The sequence below is a fragment of the Maylandia zebra genome, linkage group LG13 (assembly GCF_041146795.1).
Source record: "Maylandia zebra isolate NMK-2024a linkage group LG13, Mzebra_GT3a, whole genome shotgun sequence".
Classification (NCBI taxonomy): domain Eukaryota; kingdom Metazoa; phylum Chordata; class Actinopteri; order Cichliformes; family Cichlidae; genus Maylandia; species Maylandia zebra.
The window spans coordinates 10,037,502-10,060,488 of record NC_135179.1 but is presented as its reverse complement, the minus strand read 5'-3'; the positions used below and the strand labels follow the sequence as shown (position 1 = coordinate 10,060,488).

At 37.2% G+C, this 22,987-nt stretch overlaps 3 protein-coding genes and 2 non-coding genes across 5 annotated transcripts in view; 4 read left to right on the top strand and 1 right to left on the bottom strand.

Moving 5' to 3' along the window:
- Positions 1 to 1,480: 1,480 nt before the first annotated feature.
- LOC101481837 (myelin and lymphocyte protein) lies at positions 1,481 to 10,293 on the top strand. Its single transcript, XM_004553421.3, has 4 exons — positions 1,481 to 1,702; positions 6,216 to 6,380; positions 7,929 to 8,090; positions 8,732 to 10,293. Exons 1-4 carry the CDS (start codon positions 1,616 to 1,618, stop codon positions 8,804 to 8,806), a joined length of 489 nt encoding a protein of 162 aa, XP_004553478.1. The 5' UTR covers positions 1,481 to 1,615; the 3' UTR covers positions 8,807 to 10,293.
- Positions 10,294 to 11,746: 1,453 nt separating this feature from the next.
- LOC101481555 (myelin and lymphocyte protein) lies at positions 11,747 to 17,876 on the top strand. Its single transcript, XM_004553420.3, has 4 exons — positions 11,747 to 12,053; positions 15,156 to 15,323; positions 15,420 to 15,542; positions 17,013 to 17,876. Exons 1-4 carry the CDS (start codon positions 11,961 to 11,963, stop codon positions 17,085 to 17,087), a joined length of 459 nt encoding a protein of 152 aa, XP_004553477.2. The 5' UTR covers positions 11,747 to 11,960; the 3' UTR covers positions 17,088 to 17,876.
- A 1,187-nt stretch (positions 17,877 to 19,063) lies between these two features.
- On the top strand, positions 19,064 to 19,157 carry trnai-uau (transfer RNA isoleucine (anticodon UAU)). Its single transcript has 2 exons — positions 19,064 to 19,101; positions 19,122 to 19,157. It is a non-coding gene; the product is annotated as a tRNA-Ile (tRNA).
- Positions 19,158 to 19,494: 337 nt separating this feature from the next.
- Positions 19,495 to 19,588, top strand: trnai-uau (transfer RNA isoleucine (anticodon UAU)). Its single transcript has 2 exons — positions 19,495 to 19,532; positions 19,553 to 19,588. It is a non-coding gene; the product is annotated as a tRNA-Ile (tRNA).
- Positions 19,589 to 20,454: 866 nt separating this feature from the next.
- The window catches only part of mrps5 (mitochondrial ribosomal protein S5), a 32,677-nt gene continuing 30,144 nt past the window's right edge, over positions 20,455 to 22,987 (bottom strand). Inside the window, exons 10-12 of the mRNA XM_004553422.3 lie at positions 22,370 to 22,432; positions 22,047 to 22,183; positions 20,455 to 21,047 (exon numbers count right to left, since the gene is read on the bottom strand). Of these exons, the coding sequence (XP_004553479.1) occupies positions 20,823 to 21,047; positions 22,047 to 22,183; positions 22,370 to 22,432 (425 nt within the window). The 3' untranslated portion in view covers positions 20,455 to 20,822. The remainder of the gene's footprint in view (positions 21,048 to 22,046; positions 22,184 to 22,369; positions 22,433 to 22,987) is intronic.

Below are 22,987 nucleotides of genomic sequence, written 5' to 3'. Positions count from 1 at the left end.
CTGGCTTGGGAAGCCTCAGCATTTGCATTTGGCTTCCACTGTGTGTGTTTTTTCTTTTTAAATGAAGTGATCATATTTCAGTGAGAGCTGGAGTAAAGCCGGCATTACTCTAACATTCAGCTGAAACTCCTTTTATATCCAGAATTAACAGTGCTTAGAGTTGCTTCACTATTCCTTTTTGTGTGCATGTAAACAGGTTGATATTATTAATAGAGAACCATCAGCAACTATTACTTTGTTTTAGAAGGAAAAAAGAAATAGAGGAAGAGGAACAAACGTGCTGTACTCCAAAGTGCTGAAATGTTGCCAAGTGGAAACATATGATGTAACAATTGATCAATTTAACTCCTGCCACTCCCAACTTCCCTGTTTCTCGCTGGTTATTCTCACGTTTGTTCTCTTGTTTCATTTCAGACCTCTTTATCTATCTGCGCGTTTGATCCTTTAAGTCTCTACTTTTTCCTGTTCAGACTCATGTGCACTTTATGTTAACAAACCAAACAAAACTTCAGTCTATGCATCCCTCGCCCAGTCTTTTAGACCTAAACTTCTGCAGTTTCAGCAGACAGCTAATAAAAGACACTAGTTTAAGAGGAATGCACTTCAGTCAGATCCTACACAAACACATTAAGACATAAAGTCAAAAGCAAACATTAACTCAGATGTCAGTGACTATATGATTAACAGGTCAGTCATATAAAATGGTATCAGAGCCTTAAAAAAATCCTCAAATCACATGTAAATTGACTTTCATGTTTAATGTACTTGACAATGAGCTTCCAAGCATCATGCCCATATACTATGCTACTGCCACCATGCTTATGTATATTCTGTAATCCCAGTCTGGCTGCAAGATTTTGACCTCCACCTATACTGTGTGGCGGTCAGAACAGCTTTTTCTTCTTAAGCAGTGAATTCTCTTGTTTGTATGTTTGGTGTTGTTGTGACACTGCAGAATAAATTTTGGAACCCATTTGATGGTTTGAGGCTGATCAGATGACGACTAGCTGGATAAGAGATTATTTTAATATTACCTACAACAGTTAAAAATGTTATTAGAAGTGTAAAGTGATTATAGATGGAAGCAGCAACCATGTCACCAACTGGCTTGGGAAGCCTCAGCATTTGCATTTGGCTTCCACTGTGTGTGTGTTTTTTCTTTTTAAATGAAGTGATCATATTTCAGTGAGAGCTGGAGTAAAGCCGGCATTACTCTAACATTCAGCTGAAACTCCTTTTATATCCAGAATTAACAGTGCTTAGAGTTGCTTCACTATTCCTTTTTGTGTGCATGTAAACAGGTTGATATTATTAATAGAGAACCATCAACAAATACCACAGAAATGGAGGCTCACACATAAAAACTGTACGGAGAACCACATACATGCAAAGAGGGTCATGATACATCATCCTGTTGCACAAACAAAAAGAAACCCACCTGTCAAACTGGTAGTTTGAACAGTAGGAATGGATGGGGAGGTGGAGTAGAGGACGAATAGAGGGAGGTGCAGGAGGGAAAACGAGACAGAAAGACAGTTTTTAAAGGCACCTTGAAACAGGTTACACATCTCATTCTCTAAGACACCTCATACGTGTTTGCACACTGTTTTGGACTATGGCTTCCACCACCTCAGGTGATGCTCTGCCATCAGGCGGAAGGATCTTCACCAGCTTTCCTGACATATTCTTCATCCCCGAGTTTGTGAGTTTCTTGTTTTGTAATTTGTGTTGTTAGAAGGGATGTGTTACTTTTCCATGTTGAGTTTTACCCTCTTTTGTGGTTCAGACATGTCTTATTTTTGCACAGCCTTTTCTTTTATTCTCTTTCATATGTTTGTTTAACACATTTTCCTTATTTCATTCCTTATTCAACCAGGCCAACATTATTTAAAGTAGCATCTTCTTCTTCTCATTTCTCTGTTGGAGCAGGTCTCCATTCTGATAAGATTTTTCTCATCTTGTTTTGCTGGTCAGCTGGAACCACTTTTTTATAATTCGAGTTAATAAAATGCAGCCTTTTTGGTGAAAATAAATTGTTTCCATAGCAACAGGAAAACGCTAAATATCAAAAAAACACACATTTTATTTGTCAGAAAACATCTGTGATGCAGTATCTGCACTAATCAGCCATTAGTTCTACTTTTATACCCTCAAAATGAATAAAAAAAATATTTGTGCAATTTGCACAATACTTATGTTGTCACTGGCATCCTCACTTTCACTTTCACCATGATTTTCCTCTATGCTCACAATCATGGATGTAACAGGTGGTGATGGACTGAACTGTATTATATTGAAAAGTGAAGATTATTAGGCTTTGTTTAGTTTTTCAATCCAGAAAATAATAGGATGAAAAAAGTATTAACTTTGAGCTGTTAATGAAGAAGGACTGACTTTTAAAAATATATATTTCATAAACTTATCCTGAAAAAAGTTTGTGCAATATCTTTAAACCTGCATAACAGCTATTACTTTAAATGTGAGAGTGCGGGGATAGGTATTAGTACTTCTTATTTGTTTATAATGTCATATAGAGACATTTTGTTATCTAATACATTCTCTGTATTGCTCAAACCACAAAGAAAAAACCTTGTATTCTGTGACATTTTAGAATTAAAGCAAACAAGTTGTCACCTTTTTTGGCATGCATGCCCCTCATTAAAATGGCACTAAAGCTGTAAATACCAAACCCAAGCTTTATCTTTACGTTTTCTTTTGATGCATGCAACACACAGATTAAATCTGCATAACACGTGGAAAGGCACCAGTAACCCTTAGATTTAAGTGCAGTAAAGTATATATCAAAGTAGTCATAAACCCTCATGGATCACTGGATGGATTTCACTTTTCATGAAACATTATGCTGCACCAGCCTGATGAAGGCCACAAGCCAAAACGCGTTGGTCAGTTAATAAAGTTGTTCCTATTTCCTTTTAAGTGTTGCTGGAGCTCCTGCATTGTTGTGCCAGAATTATTTGCTGCTGCACAAGAATGGAAATCTACTGATAAAGTTTACCTACTCTTGTTGTCAGTGTAAATTTAACTGATAACGGATAAAAAAAGGCAAATGTGGGTGAGTTTGGCTTAGTTTTTGGCAACCAAGTCATTTTCCTGGAATTACTGTGTACTGTGAAGGACTGTGAGGAAAAAAAAGGAAACGCTAGAGAACAAAAACACCTGCACAAGGCAAGCAATGGCAATAAAGTGAAGGAATGAATTGAAAATCTCCTCAACAGTTAAGATGCTTGATGTTTTTAACATTTTTTAATTGAAACTGTCCTTAAACCTACAATTCACTAGCAGGGATCAGACTTCACTGGACAGTGTTTATTGACAGAAAATGGCGGACAGAGTCAGCAAAGTTGTCGATTTGGTGAGGGCCTCAGGGCCCTCTGGGCAGAAAGCACTCTTGGTATCTACGTGAGACGTGAGAAATAAGACAAGAGCTGGGAGGGTGGGGCACAGAAATAAGAACAAACTGCAAGTAGGGCAGGAGGACATTTCACGATATATGAGTGGAAGGGGAGTGTGTGAGGTGTGGTCCCACTACTGAAATTCAAATGAATTGTGCCTCAAAGCTAACTTACCATCACACACAAACATATTCAACACTAGTTTTCAGCTTGAAGCTTAGTTATTTCAAATAATCACCGAGACCATAAACTCAGACCACATGGCTGTAGGATCCACGCCCAGCTGATTTAAAGGTATATTCCACTGAAACGCTTTCACCACCCCCTGTTGGCATGGAAACAGCAGTTATATTCAGTCTAGACTGACAACAGTGGATTTCAGCTGTGATTCAGTCACGGCAACAAATTTGCCACAACAGATATAGATGCTAAAAAATACTAGTATACCTAATTTAGGTTTAGCCAGCCACCCATTCAGGTGTGCATACTGTTGTGTGAAAAAAGCATTTTTCACACTTAAAGGCTTCAGATCATCAAACAAATTTTAATATTGGTCAAAGTTTTAAAATAATGATTTCATTTATTAAGGAATTAAATCTATCCAAACCTACCTCTGTGCGAACAAGCAATTTTATCACATTAAAGATGGAAAAAGGTTGATAAAAATATTGAGTCATAGATTAAGTCTTCACACTGACTTAAATGCTCCATTATAAACATTTTTCCTGTTGTTTTCAGTCAGAGTAAACAGTCAAGCTTTGACTGCGAGTACAGAAGCCCCACCCACCTTTTTTTTTGCATATATTTTTGTATAAATTTGTATATTCACGGTGCGTTCCCTTTTGCCTGGAATGGATGTAAAATGGATATGTTTCACCTGTGTGGTTTTAGATGAGATAAGTTGCGATAAGGCTTGTGTAATATTTGTCCATATATTAAAACAATTTTTGTATGTAGAAGCACCTATTGTTTACTACTCTGTTCTCCATTTCCTTCATGATTCACTGTCAGAAATTTTGCCAGAGTTTCGCCTATTAAAGGTTTAAAGAAAAAAAACAGGCAGTTGTTACTTCACATTTTGACAATTAAAAAAATATTCTGACATTGTACAAATAAGATTCACAAGTAATGAATAAACCAAAACTTCTTTGCATTTAAAAAATGATATCATGAATATTGTGTATTCTTTATTCATCTTTTTACTCTTTTTTGTGATGTGGATTGTTTAAACAACAATTGACAATGACAGCTAAGAAGCATTCTAACATACCTCAAGTGGCCACCAAGACCAGAAAAGCACTACATAAATGGAAGTAAATGCAGTTATTTTTATTTATTTTACTTGGAGGAGACATGTCTCACTTTAAATATACCATTTGAGATGAATAAGCAGAGTAGAGCAATGTTTGTCTTTCACAGTGTTTAATCCAGGACATTGCATGTTCTTCATGGGCACTGAAAAAAAAAATACATAGATTAGGAATAGGCTGTCCATAATTTGAGCTCTCTGTGTTTGCACAGCTGACTGAACATGATTTTGTTGTTTTTATGGGAAGGATTATTATTTTAGTTCTTATTATTTTTATTACGTTATACCGAACTAACCTAACTAGACTTGAGTCCAGCTAAATTTATAAAAATGATTGCTAGACAAATTGATTGAGGAGACTCGAGCAGTTCTGAATACAAACAGACCTGTTTCAGGTTCCTTAAGTAGCAACTAAAAAATCAGAAGATTAAATAAGTGATGGAGAATGTTCATTTTAGATCTTCACCTAAAATAAATTGACTAAAGTTCTCTTGGGTATATACTATTAATAAAATAATAAAAATTATTACAGATATCCTCCCAAAATACTCATCTGAGAAAAAGTATAAAACTGAAAAAGGCTTTTGTTTTATCTCCCAGAAGATATGATATACTACTGAGCTATTGAGAAGCAGAAGGGCTTTTTTGTTTTTGGCGCTTGTGTAAAATGTCCTCACTGGAACACCAAGATGCCAGTTTCGACTGAATGAGCCTCAGCTGCTGTTTCCTCTTGCTCAGCTCCTGCGCACCTGATACTTGAAGGTTCGAAGCTGATTGGCTTGAAGAGTGTCTGGATGAAGCCTTTAATATAAAGACAGGATAAAAACAGATCTTTTTCATAGCAGACATGTTCACTTGTTTTAGTGTGAAAGCACAAGTTTAGTCTTAGAGTGTGTCTCAGAAAGCCTTTAGGACCTCGAAACTGAATGTGCTAAATAAAATGTAGAAATGTTATTATTTACACCTGAGCTTTCCTACATTGGCGTCTCTCTGTGAAGATGGCCTAACATGAAACAGTCAAAAATTTCTGTTGCTTATTTAAAAATAAGGAATGACAATGAATAAAAATGTTTTTCCTGCGCACACTATCTGTGACCTATGGTAAAGCATTTTAATGTGCCTCTTATCAAGGAACAAACGGTGGAAGGTTCATGCTCCATCTAAATACCAAAGACTCTTTCAAGCATAATGTTTGCCAAAGGAGGAGATGTAAAGGCTGAGGCAATACACCCAAGAGTGACAACATGGCCATTATGTGTGTGTTTGTGTGACCAAGCCTTAGTTTAAAGGGCACTGTACCAATTTACATGAAGCTCTGAATAACCTTTCAGAGGGCTGGAAAATAGCTTAAAGCTTACACTCAACACTATAAATTTCTAATAAAAAACTTTACAAAGTGGGTGTGTAGAATTCCCTCTCTGTGGAAACCAAGCCACTGAATTGCAATATCATCAATCATTGTCTCTTTTCCCCTCCTCTGTGTGACCCTGCAGGTGTTTGGTGGTTTGGTGTGGATCCTGGTGGCATCGGCTAAAGTTGATCCGGCTAATCCTCTGGGCTGGGTGATGTTTGTGTCTATCTTCTGCTTCGTAATGACAACACTCTGGTTCTTCATCTTCCTCTGCGGAGGCAATCAGAGCAGCATCTGGCCAGCACTGGTTAGACACTCCCACTGACTGCTTAATAGCCTAATTAGATAAGCAGTTAATAATGGATCGATGAAGTAAACCTTCTTTAAATTCCAAATCATCTTGTGCTCAGCAGATCTTACAGTTATGTAAATCAAACCACACATGAAGAACAATGCTTGACATATTAAAAAGTATTTTTTTTAATTTAACAGAACTTAAGCAAAAATGCAGAGGCAATGTATGCTCCTCTAAAGCAATGCTTTTATAGGAATTAAGAGAGCAAGTAGTAATGAAAATTCGTTGATCGATTGATCATCAGCAAGTGTGGCCACCTCTGGAAAAAGAGACATTTTGGAAGTGTACTGGTCCGGAGCATTGTTATGTGTTAGCGGGATATGAAGTGTTTGGTAAAAACCAAACACAACATTAACAAACACTTTATGTGTGGTGAAAGAATGATGATTTGGGATTATTTTACAGCCACAGAAGCTGGGTATCCTGCAGTCATTGAGCCAACTGTGAATTTCTCTGTATACCAGTATTCTAGAGTCAAATGTTAGGCCATCTGTCCAACCCCTAGGGCTTGGCTGAAAACGAGTCACATAACAGGACAATGATCCCAAACACATTAGTAAATCTACAAAAAAATCCAAGAGTTGGAATCACCAGTTAAAGTTCAGACCTTAATCTGACTGAAATGTGTTGGACTTTAGACAAAGGAATGCATACCAGTCTCAATGAATGCCCACTGTTCTTTACAATTAGCTGTTGTAAAAGAACAGTGGGACGAAATTCCGCCACAATGATATGAAAGACTGATAAAGTCATACAGAAAACGATGACTTCTAGTTACTGGGGCTAAAAGTAGGCTTAATTTTTGATAAATAAATATGTTGTTGTTCATCTGAGATTATATTTAAATTATTTTAGAACCTGCTCAGGACCAGATTTCTTTTATGTCTTGTTACATAAAAACTTAGACATAATAAATAAATAATAAAAGGTGTAATTCCATTTCTCATGTGACTGTAGTGTAGACATTGAGAAATGTGCACCAATATATTAGACATCAAACACTGAAAAAATACCACAACAAAAAGAAGAAAATTTAATTTATTACTAAAGTAAAATTGGTACTTGCATTTGAGAATTTGAACTGTCTTTACTCAGTGTAAACAATAAACAGTCTTAGTTAACCTTTGGTGTTTGTTGTTGCCACTAAGGAAAAATGGACACTGTTGTTGAATGTTGCTATTAAAAATGCAGCGATAAGCAGAAAACCTGACAATTAAGGACATTTTTTAGGGCCTATCTTAAAGAAGGGTTATTACCTGGCAATATTCTTAAAAATGAGGTACCACAGGGTGGCAATTGGGGTTTTGGGGGATACTTTCCCACAAGTTTTACACAGTCCATCAACCTGTCCCCACTTTATTTGAAAATTTTCCCTTTTGCTCCCCTTCCTCTTTTTGAGAGTGCGAAGGCCCTATAGTATCTTCTCCATTTATTATTATTATTATTATTATTATTTTAAATTTCCTTCTTCTTATTTTTTCTCTATATTTCAATTTGCAGGATGCAGGCTATCATTTTGTGGCGGTGGTTTTCTTCCTCAGTGCATCAGTGGATCTGGCCTATGTTACCTATGGGATTGGACAAGGAGTTAAACTTGCACAAGTTCTAGCATTACTACCAGCTGAACTGCTCAAAATATACCGACTGTACATTTCTGCAGTGGTACGTAAAACACATAAATTTATTGTTCAAAACATTAAGGGAACTCTCAGATCTTGAAGAATGAGATATCCAAATTAAAAGTATGTACTGACATATTTTGAAATTGGATTAAAAATATGTCAGTTCTACAATGACTGCTGTTCCCTAATTTGTTTATTTATTTATGATTTTTTGAGCAGCATATGAAATAAGATAAGTTCTTATATAATAAATGAACCGCTTGATGGTAATATTATATCATTATTTACTAAAACAAGTGGAAATAACGAATCTTGTACTTGTATTTCTGACAAATTCACTTTATTCTGGACAATTTTAGCACAACATACTGAAATTATCCAACTCTTTTGGTAATTTTTAAAGTAGTTGTAAAAGAACACAGCTTTAAAATGTTTTAACAATGTAATTTGTTGAGCAGTACAAATGTAGATGTGTAAACATTTCTCTAATGTCAAGGAATTGAAAATGTAATTATGGAAGATACTGAAAATATGCAAGTAAAGTATATGTGTCTCAAATTGTAATTGCTAAAACAAGGAAAGTTATCAAATCAAAGTTATAAGTTAAGTTAAAATCTTTAAAGTCTTGTACCTCAAAGTGACCATCTCCATCATCCATCTGTGTTTCTGTCTGTTTTTTAGGTGATGTCCTATGTGGCCACTCTTCTCTACTTCCTCCATGCCATATTCTCTGCCATTCGATGGAAGAGGTCCTAAAACAAGTCACCAACTCAAGAGGAAAACAACAACAACAAAAAAACGAATAATCACATAGCTTTCACAAATACATTGAGAAGAAAATTATTTTTATGCATTTATTTTGAATCAATATGCCCAAACATCAAATTGATGAAAAAGTGGAAAACACACTCAAACAAAAATTACATTATCACATTAGCCTACCTCACAATTTTCAATGTTGTTTTTTAGAATCCATCCATGTGAAGTGAGAATTACAAGTTTTCAGAATTAAATGTTGTTTAAAGAAGATGGATGAGTGTAAATAACTAATGAAATTACTAATCTAAACAGAAGCAGGAATGATATTATCATAACTTTTGATTTCTTTGATTTTTCACTGTAACTTTCAATAGTATACAATTTAAAAGCTCAGTTCACAAATTTTACACCCACACACAAAAAAACACAAATGCATTTTTTAAAACTCAAGATCTGTCCTAATTTTCTTTAAATATATTTCTGAGACATTTAAAAAAAAAGATGTTTCCTTCAATTTCTGTAAGTAAACCACGTCAATGATGTTGGCTTAAAGACAAATCTTTCTGCATCTACCATACTAGTAACATGACCTAATATGATAGCTGAAATTTCAATATTTGCTATATATCTGTTTTGCCTGAATTAGATAGTGGAGAGAAGAAGGGACAAAAAGGGAAAGACATACAGCCTTAGGCTAGAGTTTAACAGAATTGCATCTAACCTTGTGGCATACAGTCACCTGTTCATCGTGTGAGCTAAACCAGCACCACAGCATTTAAATATTTCCAACATTTGTCACACAACTTACTTCTACAGCTTAACACAGTTAGACTTTTAGTTTGCTCTCACAAAAAACATTTATAAAACTGAAGCAGGAAAAGCAGGACGATTGTGACTTTAGTTCCTACAGAAGACAAGGCCAACGATAAATGGAATGGGCTCTATATTTCATCTGTTGCAACTTGATGGCCCAAGCTAAAATAATGATCACTTTGATGGTGATCTACCCATTTATTCAGCTAAAATGAGAGCCGCTACAAGGGTATGATTGGACTGACACTAGAGGCATTGTCAGATGCATGTGTTGTTGTCTATAGTTCCGCAGTGACTGTGTTTACAATGTTAAATTGTCTTGGATTAGCAACACTTGAGTTTTATTTATATAGATATATTAATTTGTTTCATTGTTTCTTTGCTCTCATCTTATTTCTTTCAATCATAGAGTGATGTAGCAGTTACCTGCAGTGTAGTGTTGCAGTGTAACCACTATTAGAGCTTCATTTCTGTAAAGGAGATAACGCTTCCTGCTGACAGCCTTTTAAACCAACTTCAATACACTAGATTTTGTGCCTTTTTCAAAGGCTTGGTGTTTATGCATGGCATGGCTGGCGATTTGAAATTTGATGATGTAAATGTCTAGATGATTCACTTCACACTTTTGTCTTGGAATTTCCATTGTGAAATAAAAGAATTGGACATTGGAATATTATGTGTTTTGTTTGTTGAGGGTGTCAACATTAGCAAAGACTGACAGCATGTCATGCAATGAGTCAGAGATCACATGTTGTGGGAGAAAACAAACAGCGTCAATTTCATTGTTTTCATTGTTTCGAACAATGAAATACTATGTAACAACAGACCTGAGCTGTCAGGTAAATCTTCTAATTGCACAGAGATAAAAAAGACAACAAAAACTTATACAATCCCCATTTGACTTGACTGATTAAAACTACAGGCTGGTGAAGATTATCCAATCAAATGGTGTAAAATACAGCTTTAATACAGATGTAAATGTTCCAAGAACATTTATACCAGTCGTACCCTTTATAAAATAGAACAAGGAGTCAGTGAACCATCCCACTGGTTTATTGTTCTCCCTTTATCACTCACCTACATAATAAAATAGAGTAAGGTGAGTTGTTTTAGTAATACGCAGCATCAGGAAATATGCTTTTGAAGTTAGCAGTAAACTGATGCCTGATAAAGAGACACTGGATGTTGTAATTTAACTAACACTGTAATCCAATATTACATTTTACTCTACTTAAAAATGGTCCCTTGCGTGGGACTGTTATAACATTATTCACCACTTTGTTAGGTAAACATGTTCAACTGTGGGTGAACATAAATAACCAATCAATCTGTCACATGGCAGCATCTCAGTGCATTCAGGATCGTATCTATAGGCAACGACCTGCTAAAGTTCACACTGAGCATCAGAAATGGGGACAAAAGTTTATTTAACTGAATTTGAGAGCTGTTGGTGCCAGATGGCTTGGTCTGAGTATCTCAGAAACTGCTGATCTGTTGGGATTTTCCAGAGGTCAGAGAAGAACAACCAGACTGCTTTGAGCTGATGTAACAGAAACTCATTTCCTAGAAAAATATCCAATGTTAGCAGTTAAATGCTCCACCACCAGCTAGTTGCAAACAAAGTTTTTTGTTTGCCTACTGTTGCTGGAAACTGATACCAGGGGAGGTAATGATGTAGAACACTAACACTTTGAGCTCATAAGCCAAAACAGCAACTAGAAACATGTTGCTATAAATGCTAAAGGGAGATGCGAGGCCTGTCAGCCCTCACACTGGACATGCTCATTTGATCCATTGTTGAAATTAATTATTGATTAGTGCAGCTCAAAACGAAGCCTTGTGTCTGTGAGATCAAAGTAGACTGTCTTAACCCACAATCATTAGAATCTATATTTTGAAAAGAAACCTGTTAAAGTCTCTGTGTGCAATACAAATAGAGGCTTGAGGCATTTTTCTAACACAAAGAAAGGGTTTATAGGTTAGTGGGAACTGAAAAGTCAGTGAAGTGTGTCTTTACTCAATAGCAACAGCAAAGATATTAAATCAGTAGACTCAACTTAGCCTGCGGCCACAAGATCTCTCATCAAGTTTTTTGAAAGCCCCGTCACAAGTCACCAGTTCACATTAAATTCCAGGCAGCGTTCAGTGCTGTAAGGTGAAGGGTGTGTCTGGTTTGCTGTTGTGGGAAGGGATCTCTCCCCCACAATAGCAGAACGGGTTTGACTGCTCACCTGACTTTCTTAAAAGGGTCATTTACACCTGCTGCCGCACCGTTAGTCCAGAGGAAAGAGCAAGGTGCTCACTGTTAAATCAGCACTGGGAGAAGGAAGAGGCAGAGATGGCTGCAACAACTGCTCAGCCCATGGGGAGCCTGCCCAGTGGACTGGGAATATGCACCACTGCACCGGATATATTTTACATACCTGAACTGGTAAGTGGGCAATGACAGACAACAATGACTATGATCTTCAGGTCATTAAGTATTCTCTTCAGGATGCAGTTACAATTTTATAGTTCTCATTTTAAAGTATTTTAAATACGACAAATATTTCATTAAGGTGTGCCATGGCAACAAGTTCATATATATATATATGAGTTAAATAAGCCTTCGGCTCATATAAATACTTCATATGATGCCTAAAATTGATGCCTAAACTATTTTTACAGGATAAACGACAATTGGTAACAGTGCTATGTATTGGGTGTGAGTTTAAGGATGAACAAAACTCAAACTTCTTTTCACCAAAATAAATTACCTGCTGGTATTTCTGATAATTTAGTGGTCCTATATCTCAGTGGGCCTATATCTCCATATAGTAGCCACACTGTTTTAGGATAAAAATGCACAATTTGGAGATAGAGAGTCAGTGGAGATAATTCTTCATGTGGGAGGAGCATCATCTCTCTTCACATCTCACATTTCACTTATATTGTGTCTTTGTTAATAAGAAAGAATGCAGCCTACTCTTCTTCACCCTGACTGATTACAAAGGACACTCGTATAACAACTAAAAAACAAAACTGCACGGATAAAGATCTTTCATTCTCACAACCAATACCCTCGCTAAAGTTTTAGTTTGTTTATTTTGGCTCCGCTCAGCCAGTCATGCTGTTATATTGTATGAGTTAAAAACATGAACATTTTCATATCTTGAAGACTGAAGCCCTTTATGAACTGTTTCAGTTCACCAATGACTAAACTGAACTGGAAACACTTGCTGTATAAACAAGTTATTTTACCTGTTCCAAAGTGTACAGTTCATTTAACAATTAATGAACTAATTAGCCAATTGTGTGGCTGGAATATAATGGATTTAAGCACATAGATATGGTCAAGATGACCCACTGAAATTTGAATTGAGTGTCAATATGGGGACAGGTGATTTAAGTGACTTTGAGTGCGGTATGATTGTTGGTACCAGATGGGCTCCTATGGGTATTTCATAAATTGCTAATCTGCTGCTATTTTCCCACAAAACAATGTCTAGGGTTTATAGAGAATGGCTAGAAAAACATAAATGCCAGAGAACTCTTTCATGCTGAAGCAACAGTAAGTCAAATAGCCGTTTTTTTTCCAGCCATCTCTAAATGCCTATCCTCGAAGTAAAGTATGGGTGACAAGCAGCAGAGTACCATACTTGATGGGAACCCAGGCTAGGATCACCAAATCTGGACAATAGAAGACGGCAAAAGTGCTGTGTGTCCCGAGGAGCCTTGAATTTACTGTAAGCTTTGAATCTGGCCTAAACATGGCTACATTCTGCATTGTTTTAACAGTTTAGGTTCCTGTTTGTGTAAAAGTCTGGATGATAGTTTCTTAGCACATGTAGTACCAATTCAGAATTGTTAAAATACCACATCCTACCTAAATTTTGTTGCTAACCATGTCCATACATTTATGGATACCTCTGTTTACTGTGACCTACTGGCACAATGAACAGAGAGACTACACTCCCCATTTGCCTCCCATTTAAGCTGTCAGTGAAATGTCCTTGTGTTTTATATTCGATGAGTCAGATAAATATTTTTGATATTTATATTCATGCACTGTTGCCTGTTCTTATTTCCTGGTTATGATATTAGAATTTAAAAGACAGCTCTTGACTTATGAAGGAACTTTAATTAAGTTTAGACTAAAGGTAAATAAAAACAATCATATTTGAACGTTATGCTTAGCTAATGATGGCAAGCTTGACTGATAAGGTGAACGCAATGTATAGAAACAGTAGAGACAGAGATTAGTGTTTGAATGGGCTGTTGAAAATCAACATTACCATCAATGTTTATTAAGTGTGGTAAAATAAACCCTTAAGTGTGTATTTCAGATATTTTTTTCCACTAGTCTTAGATGAGCCCAAAATTGAAACATTGATCCTTGTATGAAAAAACTTTTCTTTTGAGGTGTTTTGTCTGAATAGAGGAACAAACATTTTCCCAGTAAGTCGTGAACTCCTAACCTTAGCAATGCTCTAAAGTACACTAAAGTTGAAGCTAATTTTGTGATTGCTTTATTTATGATGTTGTAATATCAGAAAGCTTCCACCATCTGCTGGCTAAGTCTGTTTTAGATTTCAATTTTAGATTTCCCCTGGATTTCAGTTGTGGACATCATTGTTCTGCGATGTCCCAGTTGTGGCTTTTGTGGGTTTTAATGAACACGTGGAATGTTCATTTAGGATTTCAGATTGCAATCTGAAATAACTGCAAGTTATGAGTTAGCGTGATTATAAATTCCACATCAGTCAAGCTCCAGTGTCACAATTGGTCAGCGTGTGGTACTTATAAGTCAGTACACTGCAGAGCAATGCCAACATTGTGAGTTAATAAATGACATCACTGAAGCTATTGAGCACTGTGGCCCTTCTTCATACTCAGATAATTTACAGAAATCCTTAAATGATGGATGTAATTTCTCTTTCTATGGCAAGTTTGGCTTAAAGGAACAATCCATATTGCACAGTAAGCACAGGATAAAGCTCTTTTAGAGTAACAATGTTATATTTTAAATCCCACACGACCACCTGTTTTAAAGTCTTTAATTACTGGTTGCTTTTTATGCAAGAGTAACTTATTTTAAGCATGTCATGTGTTTTGCATTATGCACTTAGGTCATATTTATGGTTATTTTTAGTTTAAAATAAAATTGAAATGGCTTTTACAGAGCCTCCTTATAATTTACCATGTAATGTTTAATAAATTAGCAAACTAATGAATTTAGTTGTTTTTAATTCAATTCAAGTTAATGTTAGATGTGTTGTTTTTTTGTTTGTTTTTTTGTTACATATTTTATCTTTTTTTAGAAAGCTCACATTTTGTTACCATTGCTACTGTTTCTAGTCTTCTTGCTTACCTAAGCCCAGCTTAGCTAAGCTTAGGTAAACTAAGGTTAAATGTGCTGGCTGTAGATTCTTATTCACTGAATATGTCCAACTCTTCACTAGAAAAAGAATATGATGGATTCCCATTAGTTCTCATAAATGTTATAATTCAATGTGCCATCTCCATTCACGCTCTCTCTTCTTCATCTCTGCAGGTATTTGGTGGTTTGGTTTGGATTCTAGTTGCATCGACACACGTGGCCCCACCGAACCCTCTGGGGTGGGTGATGTTCGTCTCTGTTTTCTGCTTCGTCATGACCTTCCTCTGGATGATCATCTTCGCTGCCGGAGGTCATAAAAACAGTTCTCACTGGGCTGCTGCTGTAAGAGAGACGCAAGAGTCAGACGGGGAATAAAATTTAGAAAAATTAATGGGTTATGACCTTGTTGTAAAAATGTTTTAATCTCTGTTTGTGAAGGATTTTGCTTACCATGGCCTGGCAGCGCTCTTTTTTCTAAGTGCAGGGGTGGATTTGGCTATCGTCACCATCGGGGTGAAAGACCTTGACCTTAAAATCTACAGGACTTACATTTCTGCTGTGGTAAGTACAATAACTCCAATAGAGCTGTCCAAAATATTTGTTCAAATTTATTTTTATTTAATATATTTAATTAATCAACTTATTTAAAATTATTTTGACTTCTTTTGAATACTCAGGAAATATACCTATCCAATTCCTCCAGCATGGCTAATCAATACATGCCATAGTCAGAGGTTTACTGTCTTCCAGCAAAGTCTGGGAGACAGTCAAAGAGCATGGAGGAAATTCCAGGATTATCCTGGAAGAACTGGACAGGGCCCCCAAAGCAGGACTGGCATTTGTGCTCCTTTGTGCAAGGAGGAATGAGCACTACCAGAGCCCTAAAAAACAACCTCCAGCATGTCACTGGTGTGCATATCTTGTATCAAATAATCAGAAACAGACTTTACAACAGCTGCCTCAGATCTGAGTGTCCTCTAGTTGGCTCTGCGATCACTGCCTAGCACTGTGCAGCCCGAGTGGCAATTGCCATAGAATATCAGAATTGGCAGGTCCGCCACTGGTCTGGTCCACTGGTGCACTGTGCTTGTCACAGATGAAAAAAGGCTGATCTTTAGCACATGCGTCTGCACGTGGGGCCCACACAAAATACTGAGTTCCATTTTGAGTTGCTGCAAAGAAATTTCAGAAAAATGGACCAGGCTGCTGCATTATTTTTGAATTCAGCCATCTTTAGGTTGAAAATTATGTGGCATCCTTTCATTTCTAACACATAACCTAGGTCATATCAATACAGATATCCAGAATGGTTTTTTTTCCATTGAAATCTGATTTGTTTTAAAAGTGTTCCTTTAATTTTTTTGGACAGTATGTTAATGTTGAGATAAAGTGATCAGAGATTGCACAATAAACTATAAACCAGGGGTGGGAAACTCCAGGCCTCGAGGGCGGGTGTGCTGCAGGTTTTAGATATCACCCTGGGTCAACACACATTAGTTCATTACCAGGCCTCTGAAGAACTTCAAGACATGTTGAAGAGGTCATTTAGCCATTTGAATCAGCTGTGTTGGATCAAGGACACATCTAAAACCTGCAGGACACCGGCCCTCGAGGCCTTGCTATAAACAGTATATCATCTAAAGAACCAAACCACAGCAGGTAGAAGTAGATTTTCAACATGTTTTTTTTAATTCAACCTGACCCAAAACCAGTGAGTCTGCTCAATTCAAACAGGACATGCAGAACAACATTAATCAGTGACCTAGTTGGTTGGGTGGAGCCAAGGGTACTTATGAACACACATTGATTATTAGCTTAAAGAGGTGGAAACCTCATGTGAATTTCCTTTCACTTATTATGCTAAGCTAAGCTAACTGGCGTTTATACCTAGAATTCCATGTAATTCTTGGCAATAAACCAAATATGGATTTCCCAGAATTGGATTAAAAAGAAAACTGAAACCGGAATAATAATGCAAAGGATGGACTTGGCTTTAAGTATGTTCTTTGGTTGTGTTTGTTTGTGTTTCAGGTGTTCGCCTTCGTGGCCACACTCCTGTACTTCATCCATGCCATTCTCTCAGCCATCCGATGGAAATATTTCTGAAGAGTGAATAGCAGACCTGCAAGAAAGTAATACACTCCATCTGCTGTGCACATCTATGTCCCTGACTGTCTATGTGTGTCTTTGTCTGTTGGATAATGCATTTAAGTCACATTAGATTGGTCAGAATTGGTCTTCACTGTATGTGAGAGCATGACTTTCTTTGCAACATTATCAAAATACCAAATACTCTAACATACAAAAACTCACACAGCACATACCTGAGGTCACAGTGAAAAACTGCATCCCATCCTTTTTTTGGCATAACACAGTATATTGTGAAATTGGTTACGACTTTGTAAAGGAGAACTATAGATTTTAAAGCAGAGAAAAGACGTAAACAAATCAAAACTTATATTCTATAAACTATAAAATTCAAAGAGTAAATGATCAACTAGACAAAAGTCATATTCTTTTAACCTCAAACCTCAGAATAATGTTGTCGAGCCAGTGATTACATCTTCACAAAAAGAATGGGTCATTTTTTTCAACAGTTTAGAGAATATGGTGTCAATACTGTTATTGTAGAATAAAATTCATCACAAACATACAAAGCTGGTAGCATTAAATACATTAAATGCATACTTATATTTTATGTTTCTCCCTTTGTATTATCTGTGTTGAAATATTAATAATATAACTGGACTTATTAAAGAAATCAAATACATGCATGTCATTAAAAAAATTAAAAAGCAAAGAGTAAAAGACAAAATAAGAGGAACAGAGTTAATGTTGCTGGATTAAATTTTTATAGTTTTGTATTCTGAAGATTATTAAAATAAGGAAAATGAACTACACTCGTCTGTATTCTTTCATTATGTGCTCCATTTTCTCTATAAAACATCAAAAGAATCTTTGAGTTACTTGTGAGAGGCATTTGCACTCATTGGAGTTTGGTTTAACTGCTGTTATCCTTATTCTTCTTCAGAGCTGATGTTCAGTACCAACATCAAACATAATTTGATGTTTTGAATACCAGCTTTCCTTTTATTGCAAAACCATGCACATTAAAATTAAAAGAAGAATAAGAGATTTCACGGTGTTTAAAATACTCTAGTCATGGGGGGTCAAAAGAAATGAAATATCAAATGACTACTTGTCTTCACATAAAACAACAACAGAGTTATATAAAAGTTTAAATTTGCATTTAGGCATCATGAATGTATCGTCATTGACTCCGGAGGTAAGGATGTCTTGACTTGATGAGCATGAGTTGCACACAAGCGCCAATGGTGCAATTAGTCAGCACGCAGTACTTATAAGACAGTAGATTGTAGAGCAAGGCCGAGGATGAGAATTCAAACCTCAACTGCGGCACCCCACCTGCTCTCATGAGGGTTGCTTTCTCTGAGACTGTTTTCGGTCCAGGTATTGGATAAGAACGACCTTTTCTACATTACCAGTATAAACCCTCTGGATGTGTGCACCCCCTCCCCCGGTGTTGGAATCAGGCAACGTGTTGTATTTCTAAGACAGTACACTGCAGATCAATGCTGAGGTTGTGAGTTTAAGCCTCATCTGGAGCAGATGTCCTCAGTTCATCTTGAAACACCAGGGCAGAGACCTGTCAAGGCTGAGTTATATAAAAGATTCCACTTGCACTTAGGCATCACCACTGTTAAAGAAGGAATACTGAGACGGCACTGCTTTCATTTTTTGCAATCTTGGTTGTAAAAAAACTTATATGACAAGGGAGGGCAAATTGCATTGACTTTTCCAATGTTTATTTATTTTTTATTTTTTGGTTTAGGGTTTAAAAAGTGAAGCCAGTGACATTATCAGTGTAAAAGATGGACCCTGTGGTTTTTGCTGTTGTCATCTTGGTTGCAAGAAAAAAAAAAAAAACTAAACAAAAACACCTGATCTTACAAAGACGGGCGCATGCATGGGCATTTTTGTTGTTGGCAACTGTCTCTAATAGCCAGTGTTGAATCCTCTGGTAAGAATGTCTTGACATAACTAGCACACCAAGCACACAAGCTCCAGTGGCGCAATCGGTCAGCGCGCGGTACTTATAAGACAGTGCACTGTAGAGCGATGCCGAGGTTGTGAGTTCAAGCCTCACCTGGAGCAAATGTGTTCTTTGGTAGTTCCTCTGATAGAAATCTGAGCTCTTTTTAGGTCCAGGTATCGATAAGAACTAGTGTTAAAGAAAGACTCGATGAGAGCTTCGCTTTGAACTGTCGTCATCTTGGTTGCATACCTCCCCCACCCCCTCACCCCCCCAAACAAAACAAAATAACCCCTAAAACTGATGTAAAAAAGGTCGCTGCTTATGTATTGGCTTTATCAACCTGGAAGCTACATTCAGTAACGTCTGAGGTTTTGGGTCAAAAAAGTGAAGCCAGCAGTGACTTGAGTTGTAAGAAGACGTCAGAATCTAGACTTGACTAATGCCTCAAGCACACAAGCTCCAGTGGCGCAATCGGTCAGCGCGCGGTACTTATAAGACAGTACTTTGTAGAGCAATGCCGAGGTTGTGAGTTCAAGCCTCACCTGGAGCATCTTGACTTCATGGTCTTTGAATTGCTGAGGCACAGACCTTTTTAGTGGAAATGTCATCTGAATTTCAGGAGTGGGACCACTCCTCCTTGACACCCCCTTTTCAAATACCTGCTGTTCCCCCCCCATTTTCCCCTCTCTTACTTTCCTTCATTCATTTCTCGTTAGTACATGGGGATCTGTTGGGCCCGGGAGCCGTCACCAGTCTCCTTCGAGGCCTTCCCCAAACCGCAGCACCAGTTCACACTTCCTCATTCCCCATTGTTACCGAGGATGTTGTCCTAGCTAGTGAAATGTTCAGCTTTATAAAAGATTAAACTTGCATTTAGGAATCAACTGTGTAAAAATCTGACTACCGAGACAATGGCAGCCAGCAGTAGGCGACTCCTCTGTTTGCAAAATGAGTCAGGATTTCTGGAATTACTTTGTTCAATCTAACCCTAGTTTAAACTTTGCAGCTCAGTTTATATCACCTGGTTATCACTACCTATATCTGTAGTTCTAAGAATATGACCATTTTAACTTTGCAAATCATTGACTCCATTTAAAGAAAAAGAAAGACAGGTATGCTTTAGGGAGTGGCTTTGTTATACATGACAAGTTGCTACTATGACTACAAGGTGGCACTTAGATTGTAGGTTTCGTGGTGAACATGCGGTTATCATTATTTTTTATCATTAATATATATTACTGTGCACTGTTGCCCAACGGACATCAAAAGTGACAAAAATATAACCTTTGTTCAACACTTTTCAATTTCTTTGCTCCATAGTTGCAGTAAAACATAAGAGGTATCCATCAGCCTCAGCTAATCAGGAATTTCATGCATTACTAAATATATCCAAAGCAAAAAGGACAAAACCCCCAATGACTTTAATAGATTTAAAATTTATTATTAGCACGTTTTGCAACAGTTCAAAATTAATTCTCAAGAGTCAGAATGTAAAATATTTCTTCTGCTGTAACATTGACTGCATCAGTATCATAGGTTTGATATGGACAATGAAGTTGGTGTTATACTGAAAAGCACTGAACTTTAGTCCTCAGTTGAGGACTCTTACAAACAGAGTCCATCACATTTTGAGACGTTAACAAAAACCAAAATTCTAGCAAACAAGTTCCACACATACTGTTACTAGAAAAAAAACAAGTCAGATAATCCATTTGACACTATTGGTTTCCTTCAGTCCACTCAAGTCTCCTTTGGTCTTATCCAAGCATCAGCCTTCCCACGCATTACCAGATGGTGCGTTTGACACCTGCCCAGATCGAGCGTTTCAACCCCTGTGCAGCTCGTACGTCATCCCAGTGCAGCCGGGTGTTGGGAATCTCATCCTCTGACTCTGGGTTGGGTCGTGCGCCGTCTTTGGGACTCGCCACCACCATGGGCAGAAGGCCACGCTGCGACTGAAACTCTACAACATGGAGCTGCTTCTTGTCAGCCAGAGTCTGGTGGGTTTCCTACGGAGAAACAGAAGAGGTAGACATTTTTATATGGAAACTGCTACTGGGGCTATGAACTTAGCAGCTTCTATAATATAAACTTTTTCCATAAACTTTTAGTTTTTGGAACTACAAAGTTAGTGACTTGGGAAATAAAATCCAAATGAGTATTTTCAGCAATATTTAGACAATTTTTTAAACATTATTTTCATAAAGTTTTAAAGCATCACATTTTTATAGTTAAAAAGTTGCTTGAAATCTAAATATATTTTGACCGAAGACCAGTGAAGTGGAGATAGCAAAAGAAAGAGAAGTTAGGTTCAGACTGTGAAGAGCAAAATAATGATACCTACAGCTGCACTGAGAGAGCTCGGGTGAAACAGCCATTTAGAAAATGTGCTGGATTTATAACAGAAAACATAACAAGAAAACTATTGGAAAAATAAATGCAATAACTGCTTCATCTCAAATGTCTTGTTTTCATCACCACTGAAGCCCCAAATTATAACTGAAAGTAAAATAAGATTAGTTGGCCAGAATTATTAAGAAGCCAGATATTTCCCCTCAGGGATAAACTGAGAAAAAGCTACAGGTGGAGGTAATGTTGCAGTAACATTACTCAGGTGGACACAAATACAACCCCTGTCTAAACAGGCATCCATTTGCTGGGAGGTTAGCTGTACTTACAAGGTGATAATATGTCACTATTGTGTTTTCAGCATTCAGAAGGCCACCTGATATGGTGCAAATGACATCAGCAGTGAGTGTCCAGTTCCATCAGAGACCTTTACTGCAAGCCTGCTGCATCCACTGCTCTCTTTCCCCATGTTTGCTCTCTCTTTCTCTTTATTGTTACAGTGGAGTAACAAATGGCAAAAATGATCTTTATAAAATTAAGAAAGCTAATAAGAATCTGAGCTCTTATGCTTTCATGAAAGTTTATGTTCCTGCTAAAACCTGTATGCTTTTCCAAAACCATAAAACCAATTTGTGAAAACGCCCCCAAACATTTCTTACCTGACTGGCTAATCCGGTGAAGAGAGCCCGGGTGATGTTCAGGAGATTGACTGATCCCTCTACTTTGCAATACATGTCTTTTATACCGATCAGCTTGCAAAGAGTGATGACCGCCCTGTGGCAGTGCAGACCGTAACCTGCAGACACAGACATTTTCAGGACACCACGGATATCTTAACTGCTGCTGAATGTGCAAACAGGTATCTTTCTGCTGAAAGGTCAACTGTACTTGCAACTAAGGCTGGTGGAAAATGTAAAGTTTTTTCTTTTAGACTTTAGAAAATCGTGCAATAAAAGAGGACATTTTGGAAACGGAAATATACCTTTGCTTTGTTTTTTCATGCAGAGCGTCGTCCTCTTAAACTTGGAATCAATGTCATGGTAAACTATTGGAAGAGAAGAACAACAGCTTAATTATACTAACTGGCTGCAGAGCAGAGAGAAAACAAGCTGCTGTACTGAGACATAATAATCAGACCAAAATGATGCCAGAAAATTGAATTTTTTTTTTTTTTACAAGCTTTGTGCCATTTCTGAATGAAAGCACCTGTGTTTTGTTATGCATCTTTTCCCCTGCTCTCCCTCAGGTCTCCTGTTTCTCTACCTGCCCACCAGATGTCCTTCCACATGCCAGTATTGCCTGCTCACTGCAGCAGCTGTGGCTAATTAGTTATTCAGTGACACACAGTCCTTGAGAGGGAACTGTGTGCTGCTGAATGAAGCCGATATTATAGCTTCAGGTTAAAATCTTGTTCTTGCGCTAAAGCGCTTTTACACACTTCACAGGACATTGTAGATGAGGAGAATAATCAGATCACATGTAGAGAGAGCTAATTTGTAGCAGCTGAAAGAGGTCCCGCTGTTTTCTGTCAAAGTGACAAAGTCAGAGCAGAAAGAAATCTTGCTAACTCCCACATCGGAAACACTTTTCTATACTTAAG

Coding starts and splice junctions, on each gene's coding strand:
- LOC101481837 (XM_004553421.3), top strand. CDS start 1,616: ATGGCTTCCACCACCTCAGGTGATGCTCTGCCATCAGGCGGAAGGATC. Junction 1,703..6,215: donor TATTCTTCATCCCCGAGTTT/GTGAGTTTCTTG, acceptor GTGACCCTGCAG/GTGTTTGGTGGTTTGGTGTG. Junction 6,381..7,928: donor GCAGCATCTGGCCAGCACTG/GTTAGACACTCC, acceptor TTCAATTTGCAG/GATGCAGGCTATCATTTTGT.
- LOC101481555 (XM_004553420.3), top strand. CDS start 11,961: ATGGCTGCAACAACTGCTCAGCCCATGGGGAGCCTGCCCAGTGGACTG. Junction 12,054..15,155: donor TATTTTACATACCTGAACTG/GTAAGTGGGCAA, acceptor TCATCTCTGCAG/GTATTTGGTGGTTTGGTTTG. Junction 15,324..15,419: donor GTTCTCACTGGGCTGCTGCT/GTAAGAGAGACG, acceptor CTGTTTGTGAAG/GATTTTGCTTACCATGGCCT.